The sequence below is a fragment of the Diceros bicornis genome, chromosome 17 (assembly GCF_020826845.1).
Source record: "Diceros bicornis minor isolate mBicDic1 chromosome 17, mDicBic1.mat.cur, whole genome shotgun sequence".
NCBI lineage: Eukaryota > Metazoa > Chordata > Mammalia > Perissodactyla > Rhinocerotidae > Diceros > Diceros bicornis.
Window position 1 is genome coordinate 57,886,527 of NC_080756.1, and position 15,964 is coordinate 57,902,490.

Genomic DNA, 15,964 nt, shown 5'->3' on the forward strand with positions numbered 1-15,964 from the left:
AGAATTTAAATCTACCAACTTGCCCTTTAAAGAACAAATGAAGGAGATTTTCTTGTTATTATCTCCTAGGGCCCCATCCCAACTATAGCATATATGCCCTCTACATATACACGCCAGGCACTGTTCTAAACACTTCACACATGTATGAAACTCATCTACTCCTCACAGTCACCCCACGGGCAAGGCACTGTCATTACGCCCATTTTATGGACGGGTAAGCGCGGTAGAAGTGAACTGTCCGCGGTCGCACCGCTCGTGGGTGGAAGAGTGGAGATTCAGACCAGAGCTCAACACGTGGAACCGCACCACACTGCCTCTCAGGCCGATAGGAGGACTAAGCCCTGTAGGGTACTGAGACACCAGAATGGTCTCTGAGAAGTCAAAATGTCAGCGGTCGCCAGGGCACGGAGCAGGAGCAATGCCCAGTGACAGACAGCCGTGGAGCTCGCCCCGCCTCCGCGGAGCCACACGCGACTTTCTCCCGGAGAGGGTGACCCCAGCAAGGAGCCGGGCCACGGTCTGTGCTCCTGGGAAGGGCCGGAGAGGCAGGGCGGGGACGGCGTGAGGGAGGGAGTGGCGCGCTCACCCCAAACACCTTCTTGGCGCCCGCCTTGGCGGCGAACATGGAAAGGATCCCGGTGCCGCTGCCGACGTCCAGCACCACCTTGTCCTTGAACACGTGCTTGTTGTGGTACATGGAGTTCCGGTACGTGAGCGTGCGCACCTCGTCCTTCAGCATCTCCTGTGCGGAGGGAAGGAAAGGCAGCGTCAGTGTGCTGCGGCCCGTGGGGGGACGCCGGGGTCCTGGGCCCCAGGATGGTCCCGCCAGAGTCTTCAGCGCTCTCAGTGACGTCCTTAGGCAGAAGCACAGAAGAGTGCTGTGGGGCAGCGGGGCCAGGGCCTACGTGCACAGTTACAAACAACTCCGACCTCACAACTGTGCCCAAGGAGACAGCTCTGGACTATGAGAGGAGATTCTCATGTCCAGACCCGGGCAAGCTCCAATTTCCCAAGAACAAAAGGATCAGTACAATGCAGGGTGAGAGCTTTAAGTTAGACCGGAACCAGAACTTTCTGCCATGGTGAGAGAATTGTCATTGAACAGGTTACTAAAGGAGATTTTGGGGTTTTTTGACGAGTACTTTTTTTGTTTGCTTGTTTTTAAAAATAGAAAACATGTTCCTTTATCTACCGTTATTTAAGCGCTTTTAACAGAGAAAGTAGATTACCTGTTACAACTGTCTCCAGCCTAAGAAGAACATGACTAATCTGTGTATGGTGGTAAGGCAGTGATCTCCATCCATTCAAGGTATCGGCAAACACACTAATTCATTACCAACAGTATTAGGACTTTTTTAGCATAATTTTAGTATAAGTTTTTAGTATAACTTGCATACGATAAAAAGCACAGATTTTAAATGTTTGGTTAGGTGTAAGAGCCTTGACAAATGTACATACACCTGTGTAACCACCCCCATAATCAAGATACAGCACATTTCCATCAGCCCAGAAAGCCTCTCAAGCCCATTTACGTTAATCCTCATCGCAGCTCCAGACAACCAAAGATCTAATTTCTATGACCAAAGCTTCCTTCTGCCAGTTCGAGAACTTCACATAAATTGAATCATACAGTACGTGCACTTGTGTGTCTGGCTTCCTTTGCTCAACGTAAGGTTTTGGGGATTCATTCATTTTATTGCATGTATCCAAGGTTTGTTCCTTTTCTCCTGTTGCTCGTGTTCTTATGGTTGTAGTTGACCAGTATTCCATTGTATGGGTATACCACGATGTATTTATCCATCCATATGTTGATGGATATTTGGGTTGTCATGCATAAAGCTGCTACAAACATTCTCGTATGAGGATATATGTTTTCATTTCCCTTGGGTAAATACCTAGAAGTGGGTTTGCTGGGTCTTAGGGTAGGTGTTTAATTTCATTTGAAATTACCAAACGGTGTTTCAAAATAGTTGTGCCATTTTATGATCCCACCAGCAATGTATGAGATAGTTCAAGTCACTTCACATGCCAGCCACTTAGTCTTATCAGTCTATTTAGTTTAGGCATTCTAGTGGAGATGAACTGGTATCTCATTGTAGTTTTAATTGCATCTCTCTGATGCTACTGATGAAGATAAATTTTTTATGTGTTTAGTGGCTATTCATATATATCTTCTTTTGTGATATGTCTGTTCAAGTCTTTTGTCCATTTTTTTCTTGAGCTATTTGTCTTTTCCTTATTGAATTGTAGGAGTTCAGATATTCTGGAAACAAATCCTCTGTCAGATATATGTATTGTGAATATCTTCTCCCAATCTGTGATTTGCCTTTTCATTTCCTTAATGCTGTCTTTCAAAAAGCAGTTTTTAATTTTGATAAAGACCAATTTTTCAGTTTTTACTTTTATGATTAGAGTTCTTTGTGTCTTGCTTAGTATTTGTCTACCCCAAGATCACAAAGATATTCTCCTGTTTTCTTCCAGAAGTTTTATAGCTATGGCTTTTCCTTTTAGGTCTATGATTCACATCAAATTAATTTTTGTATATGGTGTAAATTAGGGATGTGAGTTGATTTTTTCATACGAATAGATGGTCAGGCAGCACAGTTCATTTCCTCCGTTGAATTACGTGGAGGAAACCCTTTGGAACGATCCTTCCTTTGTTCCAATCACTTTGCCATCTTTGTCAAAAATAATTGACTGTACATGTGTGGCCTCTCTGATCTGTTCCATTAATATACCAACTCAACACTAACTTGATTACCATGGCTTTATATTAACTCTGACATGAAGTAGTGTGAGTCCTCCAACTTAGTTCTCTCTCTATAAGATGATTTTGGTTTTTCTAGATCCTTTGAGTTTCCATATACATTTTAGAATCAGTTTGTTAATTCAGACAGAATAGCTTCCTGGAGTTGATTGGAACTGTGTTGAATCTATAGATCCATTTGGGGAGAATTGACATCTTAGTAATATTGAGTCTTACAATCCAAGAACACTGATACAGCTCTCCATTTATTTAGGTCTTGTTTAATTTCTGTCTGCAACGTTTTATAAATTTCGATATAGAGGTCTTGTATTTCTTTCATTAAACTTATTCTTAACTATTATATTGTATGGTACTGTATATGATAGTTTTAAAATTTCATTTTCCAACTGTTTTATGTGAGTGTGTATATTGACCTTATATTTTGCAGCCTTGCTCACATACTAATTCTAGTAGGATTTTTTGTAGATTCCTTTGTTTTTCTATGTAAAAACTCTTGTCACTTGTGAATAAAGACAATTTTACTTCTTTTTTCCTATCTGTCTGCCTTTTATCTCTTGTTCTTTCCTCCTGCTCTGTTGCATTGGCAAGGACGGCCATTCAGTGAAACATTGAATAGAATTGGAGAGGAAGGCATCTTCCTTTGTTCCAATGATGCACAAACGTTACCATTGGGTGTAATCTCAGCTGTGGGCGTTCAAAAAATGTCTTTTATCAGACTGAAAAAGTTATCTTCTACTTTTAATTTGCTGAGAGTTTTTATCATGACTTGGTGTTGAATTTTGTCTCATGCTTTTTCCACATTTGTTGAGATGGTATAGGACTTCTCTCCTTTGTTCTGTTATGTATTAAACTCCATAGATTGGCTTCCAATTTTGAACCAACATTGTGTCATGATGTATTATCTTTTCAAATATTGCTGAGTTTTATTTACTAATATCTTGTTGCAAATTTTTATATCTATATTTATGAGGGATATTGTTCCATAATTTTCTCTTATCTTCTCTGGTAATCAGTTATGCTAAGCCCATCACACAAGTTAGGAAGTATAATCTCATACATTTTCTAAAAAAGGTTTGTGTGAGGTTGGTATTTTTCTTCCTTAAATATTTGATATAATTCACCAATAAAACCATCTGGGCCTGGAGTCCTTTTTGTGGGAAGATTTTAAATTATGAATTCAATTTATTTAATAGATAGAAGGCAATTTTATTCTCCTATGCATTCTTACATCAGTTTTGAGAGGTATTTTTCCAAGGAATTTATCCATTTCAGCTCAAATGTCAACTTTATGGGCATAACATTGTCATAATATTCTCTAATTACCTGTTGCATGTCTATGTGATGTGTAATGATGTTTTTGTCTTCATTTATGATATTATAATTTGTGTTTTCTCTGATTATTTTCTTGATCAGTCTAACTAGGTGCTATAAATTTAATTAGTCTTTTCAAAAACCAAATTTTGGCTTTGTTGGTTTTCTTTAATTTTTGATTTCTACTTTATTGATTTCTGCTCTCATCTTTATTATTTCCTTCCTTCAACTTACCTGGATTTTGTTTGCTCTTCTCTCTCTACTTCATGAGGTGGAAGCTTTGATTGTTGATTTTGTAACTTTGGTTTTGTCTAATATAAGCATTTGAAGCTATAAATTTCCCTCTAAAGATTTTTTTAACTGTATCCCACAGATTTTCATATGTTGTGCATCTTAGTCAATTCAGGCTATTATAACAGAATACCATAGACTGGCTGGCTTAAAAAACAACATTTATTTCTCACAGGTCTGGAGGCTTAGAAGTCCAAAATGAAGGTGCCAGCAGATCCAGCATCTGGTGAGGACCTGCTTCCTGGTTTGCAGATGGCTGCTTCTCCTTGTATCCTCACAAGGCAGAGAGCAGAGTGAGGGAGCTAGCTCTCATGCCTCTTCTTAGAAGGGCACTAATCCTATTGATGAGGGCCCCACTCTCATGACATAATTACATCCCAAAGGGCCCACCTCCTAATCCCATCACATTGGGGGTTAGGATTTCAACACATGAATTTTGGGGCACACAAACATTCAGTCCACAGTATTGTGTTTTCACTATCATTCAGTTTGGAATATTTTCTAATTTCTCTTGTGATTTCTTCTCTGACTCTGATCTCAGTGCTGCTTAATTTCCAAATATTTGGAGATTTTCTAGATAATTTATTGCTTTTGGTTTCTATCTAATTCCATTATCATCAAAAAACCATACTCTGCATGATTTCAATCGTTTTAAACTTGTTTATGGGCCAGCATGTGATCTGTCTTGAGTGTTTCAATGTGCACTTAAAAAGAATGTGTATTCTGTAGCCTGGGGATGCAATGTTCTATAAATGCCAATTAGGTCAGGTTATTTGATTATGTCAGAAAATTATTCAAATTTTCTACATCCTTACTGATTTTTTTGTGTATTCAGTCAATCAATTACCAAGAAAGAAGTGTTAAAAAATTTTTAAGTGTGGTTGGGGATTTGTATTTTTCTCCCTCTAGTTCTGTAGATTTTACTTCACGTTTTTGAAGCTCTGTGCACACAGGTGCGATGGCTTTGTAACATGTCACCCTGGCAGGCTGAGCTATATTTCCCAGAATTCTTTTACTACAATCTTTCCAATGAGGGTGAGTCACAAGGGAGACTCTTGCGAGACTTGGAAAGTACAAAGGAGATATGAACCATTCTGTAGTGCACACACGTCACTGCTGACTTGTTGATTCCCCGAATCGGCATGAAGCAGCAGCTGGGCCTGCAGTTGCTCCGCCTTCCCCTGCAGTCTCTCTGACTCCTGCCGGGTGTGTGTGTGCTTGGCTCCACGGTGAAACACCCCAGCCTCTATAGGACGTGCTGGCCACTGAGGTCAAAGGCAAAAGAATGGACACGTGCTTCAGCCTGTCCGCGTAGGGTTCAATCTTGTGCTTATGGGTGCCAGCTGCTGCTGATCGCCCCTTCTTTTATATCCGTATTCCTTTTCTGACTACTTGGCCTGTGGACTTCAAGCTCCAGCATCAGACAGGAAGACAACAGCCTTGCACAATTGCATAAACCAGTTCCCTGCATCCCTGCAATAAATTCACACACATATCTCCTACTGGATCTGCTTCCATTGTTGAACCCTGACTGATACAGAATTTAGTACCAAGAATAGCTCCTGAGGAACAGCATCTAAGGTCGTGTTCCCTGAATTGGTTCTTCATTTTAAAGGCACTAATGACTCTATTGCCGTTGGTAAAAAGGACACTGGTGGTCAATAGCATGAAATGGCAAAGGAGCTACTCAAATTTTGCCTGTGATAAAGTACCTGTAGAAGATAAGACTCTGAATGACCGAGTATTTGCCACCTTAGAACATTTTAGTCAATATAAGGAATATAATGGTGTGGGTGGGTTGGTTGGTTGCTACCAACCGTGCTAGAAAACTTGGAGAAGAAAATGATGAGCACAGGGATTTAAAATTGCCAGCTCAAGGTCTGCATATAGCACCTGAAAACTTCTATGACTTCTCTGAAAAAAAAAAACAAAAAACCTTATTTCCTGTAGGTGCAGGGCCAAGATTTCCAAAAACAAAATCCAGAGTCTAATGCTTCAAGTGCCTGAACTACAATACAAATTGAATTTCCATATTTACAGGGTCTTTTTTGTTAAAGTAGAGGCATCAATTGGAAGGAATGGGATCCTGAAAATTGGAATGGGAACATATGGACAAATTCTGATGAAGCTGGGACCTCGAATCCCTAAAGTACACAGAATCTTCTTTGCAAGTGGAAGTACCTTCTACCCCTGCCTGAGGGAGTTAGTTTTCCTTTCCCTGAAGAATCAGATTGGCCTCCCTTGAGGTACTTCTTGCAAGGTACTGCCGATTCTCCTCAGGACCTGCCCTCACCAACCTTCTTTGCTGCCATTCCTATAACTAGATTCAATTCCGAACAAGCCCCAAAGGGTGAGGTATACAGTGTGACTCCTGAGGAGGTGTGACAGAAGAACCACGAGATATTTCCCATTTAAATAGATTGAAACCTGCGGAATGTGTAAGGGGATGTGTGTTAAGGGTGTGAGACCAAGATGGAAGGAACATAAAGTTGGACCCGGCCAAGTTTATTGATGTAAGACCACGAAGCAGAGATTTGGGACTCACTGTTTTGGCTCCAGGGGCTTGGAATGCCTCTAACTGTAGGTTTGGTTGGTTGACTGAAACATGCACCCAAGGTTAGCCCACAGTAAATGAAGAGGAAATGTCAGAACCTCCTTGGTACGCTGAGAGGAAAGCATCCAAGGCTTAAGGAATGTTAGAGCGCATCCGTTATGTGGGACCTACTCACCAACGTCAGAGAAGAGACTCTTCACCACAGATGCGAGAAATAAGCTCGGGAGGGGAGCCCAGCATCCTTGAAGAGCTCTCTAGTTGCCCTTCTCTATGCATCAGAAACTACAGTGGGAACTGCTACTATCAAACTGAGACCCCCAGTGCAATCAGAATAATATCAAACTGGGATCCTGGGGCGGCAGGGGTCAAATTGCAACACTTACTCACTGAAGATTGGTGGGCATGGTTCCTGTAAAGGGCATGGGAACCAAAGCAGTACTCAGAAGAGCCTGACTCACAATGGCCTATGGGGTTGACCAGTTGATCATAGCATCTCTAGGAAAGAAATAGATGGGAAGTATACTAAATTCTTGCTTGATCTATTTAAGCTGAAAAGTCATATGTCTAGTGAATAGAAGTCTGCTTGAACCACCAAGACAGAGCGTCATGGCCTTTCAATCGATTCCCAGACTTAAGCCAGTTTACAGACCCAGAACCCCTCTAATGAAGGAAAGGCCATGTCCCAAGAGGAAAAATTCTGTTATGTTGCCAAATATACATATTGTTAATCTTTCTCCCAGTCTTCTCCAAGAGGATCTCAGCCATTTACCAGTGTGACTGCATTGAAGAAAGGAAATTAAACAGATTTTTGAAGATTATTGGACACTGGCTCTAAACTGACACTGAGACCCGTGAGTCCAGGAGACCCACAGCCCGGTTCAAGTTGGCTGTTGGCCTGTGCAGGAGACAGAGATGGATCTTGGAGAACGAGTGTGGATTATCATAAATATAATCAGGTGGTGATTCCAACTGCAGTGGCTATTTCAGATATGGTTGCATTGGTTGAGCAAATCAATACAGAGGCTTGCTGTTTTTTATCAATTTTGGAAATTTATCCACCTATATTTCTTCAAATAATAGCTCCAATGCTCTTGAGCTCTCTGACCCAAAACATCATTCAGCCTGCTGTGCCTCAATTTCCCCATCTGGAAAATGGGGTAATAACAGCCCCTACTTCGTAAAGGTGCTGTGATGATTCAATAAATATCATAAGTGTTACAGGAGTGTTAGCTCTGCCTCTGTCACAGCTATGACCGTTGTCATCCATGCAAGGAAATAGTTGAGGGTGACCAGGGAATGGAGACAAAGTAATGGCAAATGTTTCAGAAATCTCTCAATCATAGCCACAGTTAAAAGACCTAACTGCCTTTCCTGATGGAATTAGAATGGCCCAGTACCTCCACAGATCCTATTGTTGCTGAAGGGCAGCTTCCCAAGTGCCCCCCACTGAATTCATTGCCTTTTGTCACTTCTTTGGCCCCCTCATCCCTTCCTTGAGGCTCTAGACCACAGGAGTTAGGTCCAAAGGTACAAGTTCCAGGAGAAGAGAGGTTGTGACTTCGCAAGGCTTCCCCTACTTGGCCTGCCAAAAGAAAAGGCTCTCTCCCCTTCCTCCATCCGAGCTTTAATCATCCCTGAGAGAGAAGAGCCCAAAGAAGTCTCCAGACATTTCAGACAAGAGCATGCCACCCTTGTTGAAAACAATTCCCAGCCCCCAAGCTGTGGATGACCTCGTCCCCCAGCTTCCCTGCCTATTAAACACATGACAGCACATTAACTAATTGCTGGGAAACAAGGCCTTGAAGAATCTGTTTCAAAAGAACCTGCAGCAAGATTGTCAAAAGAAGAGAGCTGGCCGGGAGTGGGATTGGCGCCCAGGGCTCGGAGCCTGGGAACACAGCCCCACTGGCAGGGATTCTTCTGGCAGCTGAGGCACCAAGCCCAGGGCCAACTGTCAAAGATGCTGTGAATTCAGAGCTGGGATCTGGGAGGTCATAGAGCTGGCCCCCTCTGCTCTGAACAGAGGCCTCAGTAAGTACACATCTGTCACATCTGTCCTGTTCAAGATTCCATTCTTCTCAGAGAGGCCCTGTGACAATACCGCGGTCCTCCTCTCTCTAGCCCCTGCCCTCCAGAGGTTGAGTACAGAGTCACCTCTGGGTGGGACCTCGGGCTGGAAGCACAGAAGTATCCAGAATCACCTCCTGCTGTGCTCTCCAGCCCCCACCAGTGTTCTCACCCAAACTTGCCACTTCTCGTTTGTATTTCCAGACTACTCAAATCCAATCCATCCCGCACCATGTTTCCTAAGCACTTGCTGATCACTATTAATCAGCAAGCTGGCGGTGCTGCCGCCCGCCCATGTGAGCATGTTGTTAATGATGGGAGAAGACTGCCAAATGGCCAGCTCGGCTCCGGATGGTGAGATATGGGTCTTGTCCAGACTGAGGAGGCAAAGGCATCGCCGCAAGCCATCTGGCATGGAATGGAGATCCCTGGGGCTTGATAACGAGAACTGAGCAGGCCCTCTCTCTGCAAAGAACAATGTTAAGAGTCCATCCACATGCCCCCCTACCTCCTTTCATACCTCATGATCTTGGAGACCGAACAGGGTGGAGGGAAACCTCAGGGATGGAGAAAGGCCAGCTAGCTGCCCCTACATTAAAGCCCTATGCATTTCCCCAGAAGCCAGGATCTAGAGACCGCCTGCACAGCAGCCACAGGAGGGAATTAAGCTAGGTGATCAGAAGTACTTCCCGATGCAAAGGGTTGCTAAAACTATTCTAGGACAGGTTACTAAGAAAAGAAGTGTTAGGTATGACCTGCAGATCCTCTACTCCAAGTTTATTAGCTCAGTCTGCTCTACATTTATATATGCTCATGGACAAGTTTGCTTTTTCTATCAATACATGAAATTGAGGGACCTGGTCTAGTATTTATTTGGTGACCCTTGGTGTCTTCTCCCAGGGGAGATCATGCCCTCTGGATGCCCAGCTGTGGTACTGACCAGGCATCCCCTGAGTGATGAGATGAGTGGCCGTGTCAACAAACCTTTGCAAATCAGACAAGGGGCCAAACCCTGGGTTAGAGACTGAGGAACGTCATGAAAAAACAATAGAGGTTAATAATAGCACAGGGAGCGCATCCTGGGGGCCAAAGGTGTGGCCCAGCAAGAACTCAGCAATTCAGAGGGAGGGGTCTGAGAAGTCAGTGCAGGAGGCTCCGCAGGGGGTGGAGCCTGAAGACTAGGGAAGGGTAGGCATAAGGTGTACATCATGATTGGTTGGTTTCTAACAGGGGGATTTCAAAAAGGCCCACAGGGAGCCATTTTGGGGAACTGCTATCTCTTCCTAGGAACCTGCCCTGAAATGGGTGCCCAGAGCCACAGGCTTGTTAGAGTCTGTCACATAGAGGACATGTCCTTTAATTAGGGGCAGGGTCTGGAGGAGGGGGAGCTCTTGGAGGAGTCTTTTCTGCCTCCCACAGCCTCTCCCAGGCCTAGGACAGGGCTCAGGGCACCATCCCAACCCCGCCCCCATGGGGAACAGGATCAAGGAAGGTGCAGCAGCTCACCCGTCTGCCCCAGGGTGGCATTGGAGCCACCAAGAGTGGCAGGCTCAGCTGCCAGGCCCTGCTGAGCCAGGCCCCCCAGAACTAAACACAGGGTCCCTCCCCCTCCCCTGCTGGCCCCAGGCCTGTCGCTTTGATGTGGAGAGCAGTTCTCAGGGGGCCAAACCTCAAGTCCCCCTGGGATAAGTGGGCCAGGCCCCTGAGTCTAGAAGTAACTGAGGGACCCTCCTCTACTCTCTTCTCCACATGGAGCTGCAAAGGAACCAGCGGGAACGAAGTCAAAGTTTCCAGAAAGAAAGACCATTTTAAAGGCTGTATGGCATGGTGGTTAGGAATGAAGCCCCTGGGCCCAGAATGTGAAGGCGTAATTTCTAGCTCTGCCGTTTATTAGCTCGTGACCTTGCGCACAGAGGAACCAGCAGGGATGAATGAAGGTTGGTCTGATTCTTTTTTTTTGAAGAAGAAGAAGAAGAAGACTGGCCCTGAGCTAACGTCTATTACCAATCCTCCTCTTTTTCCTGAAGAAGATTGGCCCTGGGCCAACATCCATGCCCGTCTTCCTCTACTTTATATGTGGGACACCCGCCACAGCATGGCTTAATAAGCAGAGCGTAGGTCCGCACCCGGGATCCGATCCTGTGAACCCCAGGCCGCCGGAGCAGAGTGCACGAACTTAACCACTATGCCACCGGGCCAGCCCCAAGGTTGATCTGATTCTTAAGGTCTTACATCCTCATCTGTAAAATGGGGACGAATAATAACACCAACCTCATCGGGTTGACCTGAGGAATAAACGAGCCATAATACAAAATGCTTGCAACATCACCCAGCATGTTGTAAGCACTCAAAAAACAAAAAAACAGTGCCAGCTATTATTATTAAACACCCTCTGGCAATGGCAGTGTCACCATTTCCATACAGGGAGAGTTTCCAGAAGCATCTAAGTGCAAGGGGAGCTTTGAGACTTATTTTGAAAATGCATTTGCATAGCAAGCAAGCCTTTGTTCCTTTTTCAATATTTCTTCATACCGTAAGGGGATAAGAGAAATCTTTTCTTCACCGGGTTCTTAGGAGGATTAAATGAAATGACACATATAACGTGCTTAGACCAGTGCCCAACTCACCGAGCTCAGTGAATGTTAGTGGTCTGTTTGGGGTGGCTCGAGACGACACTGGAGGTGACAAAGGTGGGGGAGGTAAAAGTGCCCCCACTACAGCCAGGAAACCTCTTGTTGGGAAGCTCTGCTCTGTTCTACAGTGAACATGCATCTTCCCTGCTACGGTGTGAGACAAGCATTTAGACACGAGAATTTCCTGGGAATCCATCAGGGTGTCAGACGCGGGCCAGGTTTCCCAGGAAGCTTGCTGCCTTTCTTCTCCTGGAGGCGCTCATTGGTCTGGGACGAACCTAAGGGTTCATGGTCATGCCTGCCCAAAGACCAGACATCATGACCTTTTGAAGGCCCTTTCGGCCTCTGGACTCTAGATGCAAAACATCTGAGCTCCAAGAGCAAGGACCAAGGACATCTAGTCCACCTGGATCACCTGGGCTTAGGGTCGGGAAGGGACACAGGTGCTGGACTATAAACAAAGAAATCCTGAGCACCCCTTGCTCTCTGGCTGAGAATCACACAGACACACACTTTCACCCGCTCACCTGCTCCAGGCCTGGTCCTGACCCCCTCCCAGGGAAGCCCACGGGATGGAGAGGGGTCAGGGGCCTCCAGCCACCGGGAGAACTCACTTTATGCCAGTAGAGAGTTGAACCCATTGTGCTGCCTCAGAAATCAGCACTGAAACAGCAGGGCCGAGCTTGCCCGTTTCGGCCACCAGCTCAGGATGCTTTACCTCATGGATCCCAAAGTGGGCGTAGGAGTCGAAGTAATAATCTCTGGAGGTCATCTCCTCCGGGTTCAGCAGCTTGGACATCTTGCCCCGTCCTGGGCAGCTGGGTTGAGTGGACACATGGTGGACACATTGCACAGGTTTGGGTGGGACAACAGGCTGGGGGGGCTGCGAGGGGAGACTGTTCACCTGAGGGGAAGAGAAGGGGCTGGGGTTAACAGTGGCAGCAGATCCTGCCCTGAGAGTCCGCCCCTCCTTCCTTCCCCTCCTGAGCCCCGCTCCAATCAGCCACAGCAGCCACTCCAAAGGGGTGGCTGGTCCCTTCGGGCTTTCTGGCAGTCAGCTTGATCGCTGTGATTTGTGGAGAGGTGGCATGTTACTGAGGAGCCACACAGACCTGATTTAATCCAGTTCCACCTCTTACTAGTTGGGTGACCTGAGCCGATCTAGGCCTCAGTGTCCACGTCTATTAAACAGGGACAATAATACCTTCCTTTACAGGAAAGGGGAAAGAGGTATAGCATCGCATCGCAGAGTAGAGCATGATGGCTGCAGTGTAGATTCCAGAGCCCTTCTACCAAGACTGAATACCAGCCCTGCCACTTACTTGCTATACAACCTTGGGCAAGTTATTAACCTCTCGGTACCTCACTATCCCCGCCTCTGAAGTGAGAATAACATGGGCCCCATCTCCTAGAGTTGTCCTGAGGATTAGATAAGTTAGCTTAGAAAAGGGCCTAGCACATAGTAAATGTTCATTAAGTAAAATGAATCTCACCTGCACCCTTAGGAAGATGGAGCCCATGGGCTTATCTCCTCCCAACAGGCAGCACTTGGCCCCCGAGTACAGGTCTCTTAGTTCTGGTGTCTCACCCCCTTTGTCTTGCCCCCCTAGTTTCTGATTCACAGTTTTACTCTGAACTTCAGCAGAAGTTTACTCTGAACTGTGAATACCCACCCTGACGGCCAACCTCCTGCCTGGGCACTACCAATGACTGCTCTTTCTGCATGCTGCAACCCTGCATCCTGCCCAGCACTGCACCCCACTGCACCCCACCGCTGCTGCCCATTGCTGACTGGCTCCTCCTCCACAGACTAAGAGGAGGGAGAAGGACGGAAGCTCAGGGAGCTTCTGGGGCCCAGAAGCTCAGACTTCCCTGCAGAAGCGGAGTTATGCCAGGAGAAGAACCGCCTCTCCCTGGAGTGTAGGAAACCTAGATGTGCACAGCAAAGGCCTCAAAGCAGAGGAGACTTTTAAAAACAGAGAGGCGGTAGTCTCCATTCACTGGTCCTCTGGGGCTGAGGATCAGGGGTCCTGGGTCCTGTCCTGGCTCTGGTAAAATTAAAGATGGATATTGGGAAGCAGAGGGCACGGTGCACGAGTGCAAACGTGGGTCACACTGCCTGGCTTTGAAACCCAGCCCTGCTACTTGTTGGCTGACAAATCACTGTGCCTCAGTTTCCTCTTCTATAAAACAGAAGTCATAACAAAATCTACCTGAGGGAGTTGTCAAGAAGTTTGATGAGTTAATATACATAAAGAGTTTAAAACACTACCTGGCATATAGTAAGTGCTTTATTATTATTATTATTCAGATCACATAAACATGCCCCTGTTCTGTGCCTCAATTTCTCATCTGTGAGTTGGGTCAGCTCAGACTTCCTATCTCCTTTCCAGCAGAGAAAATAGGGAGGTCCTAGGACAGAGGAAGATCAAGAAATCTGAGGGATTCTATCCCTTCCGTCATGCCGTGGGCACAGCCCCAAGACTGCCCTGTGTCCCGAGCTGGGGGGAGCAAGCTGGGGAGAGTGTGATGGTCCCATTTTCCTGGTGTATCTAGGCTACAGCCTCTGGGAAATAAGCAGACTTCCCAGTTTAGCAACATCAGATTTCAAGTCGGCAAGATCCCGGGCTGGCTGGCAGAGGCAGTCGGGCTGTCTCATTAGAATGCAGCAGGTGCGCCCACCCTCAGCTTGGGATGTTGGTCACGGTCTCCCAGAGGCTAAAAATAGACTATGTCAATTGCAAACTCCCATGCTGGCTGCAGAGTCACCTCTAAAGCTGAAGAAGGCTCTGTGCATGAAGCTGACCCCAATCTTGACTCTATTTAAATATATTAAGGAGAGAAAAAGTCTAACTGTTTCAGGCAGTATGTGTGGCCAAGGTCACAGGGGCCTCTGCACCCCTTAGCTGCTATTCAACTCTGACTCCAAGGACCTTTTTCTACCAGGATCCCTGAGACTCTTTCCCCAGCAGCCAACTTACAAAGTGTCTGCCATGCACCACACATTGCACTCACAATGCAAAGGGATGAATGGATTTGGGAGCCATTCACCTCAATACCCACAGGACACGGGAACAAAGAGGTGACTGTGGCCCAGTGCCTGGTCCTGGAGGCTGTGTGGCCAGCTCAGCCTCCTGCAGAGGGGACTTGCAGTCTGCCCATCAGCTGACAGGTGTGCTGGGGGTCTGTCTCCTGGGACAGGCCGGGAGCGGGAGGGGGAGGAGCAGTGGCCCACGATCCCTGGGCATTCAGCACCTGGGGTGCTGCTTTTTATTCCACAGATACCTGCTGACCATCTGTGGCGGCAGGTCCTGTGCGGGTCTGTGGAAGAAGTAGGAGCAGCGCCCTCAGGGACTCTGCTTTCTGGTGGGAGTATAAGACCTTTGAGGGCTCCAAGAGACGATGGAATAAGGTTTGTTTTAGAAGAGAAGTTCAAGCAAATTGTTCTGGGGGTTTAAAGGAGAGAGAATTCACTTCAACTTAAGAAATCAGAAAACACTGGGCTAGCTGGCAGTGGGGCAGGTGGGGAGCTTTCCGGATGGATTTTGGTAGATGGAGATGGTGGGAGGGAATTTTAGGAGGAAGGAACAGCTTGAGCAAAAAGGTAAAGGGGCAGGAGAGCAGTGAGCTTGTTTGGGGAGCAACTTGGCTGAGATGGTGGGAGATTCAGTTGAAAGGGAATTCCAGCCATGCTAAGAGGTTGTAATTAAATACAAGATAATGGGGAGCTGTTGGTGGTTTGTAACCACCGGAGTTCTATGTGTGAGCTCTGCTTTAGGAAGATTTATGTGGTGGCAGTGTGTGTGCAGGAGGGGACAAGGAGGAGAAAGGAAGAGTGGAGGCACTGGGAGTGGGGAGGCAAAATATGAACTTAGGAGGCTATTTTCAGAGTCCAGTCAAGAAATAATGAGACCCTGAACTACTGTTATGTTAGAGGCGCTGCCTGCCAGAGAAACTGCAGAAATAGCATCCATGGGAGTTGGCAACTGACAGCACGTAGGGGAAAAAAGAGAAGCTGGAATCAAAGATGACTTCAACATTTCAAGCCCGGGTGACTAGGAAAATGGTGGTGACATTAACAGAAATAAGCAAGTCAGCAGGAGGAGCAGGTTGGGGCGGGGGAAAATAATGAATTTCAATTTAGATATGTGAGGTTGGAAATGTCATTGAGTCATATAAGAAAAGATGTCTAACAAGCAGACAGTAATGCATTCCCAGTCAACAAATATCATCAATAAAATTGAAAGGCAAATGGTGTACTGAGAAGTACATTTCTACATATATGGCAGACAAAGGTTAGCATCCTTAACCTGGGGAGAGCTCTTACAAGCCAATAAGAAA

The 15,964-nt window shown here is 46.0% G+C and overlaps 1 protein-coding gene across 1 annotated transcript in view; it reads right to left on the reverse strand.

Moving 5' to 3' along the window:
• PRMT8 (protein arginine methyltransferase 8) overlaps positions 1-15,964 on the reverse strand; it is a 90,065-nt gene that overhangs the window by 42,217 nt on the left and 31,884 nt on the right. The window contains exons 2-3 of the mRNA XM_058559037.1: positions 12,342-12,527; positions 587-742 (exon numbers count right to left, since the gene is read on the reverse strand). Of these exons, the coding sequence (XP_058415020.1) occupies positions 587-742; positions 12,342-12,527 (342 nt within the window). The remainder of the gene's footprint in view (positions 1-586; positions 743-12,341; positions 12,528-15,964) is intronic.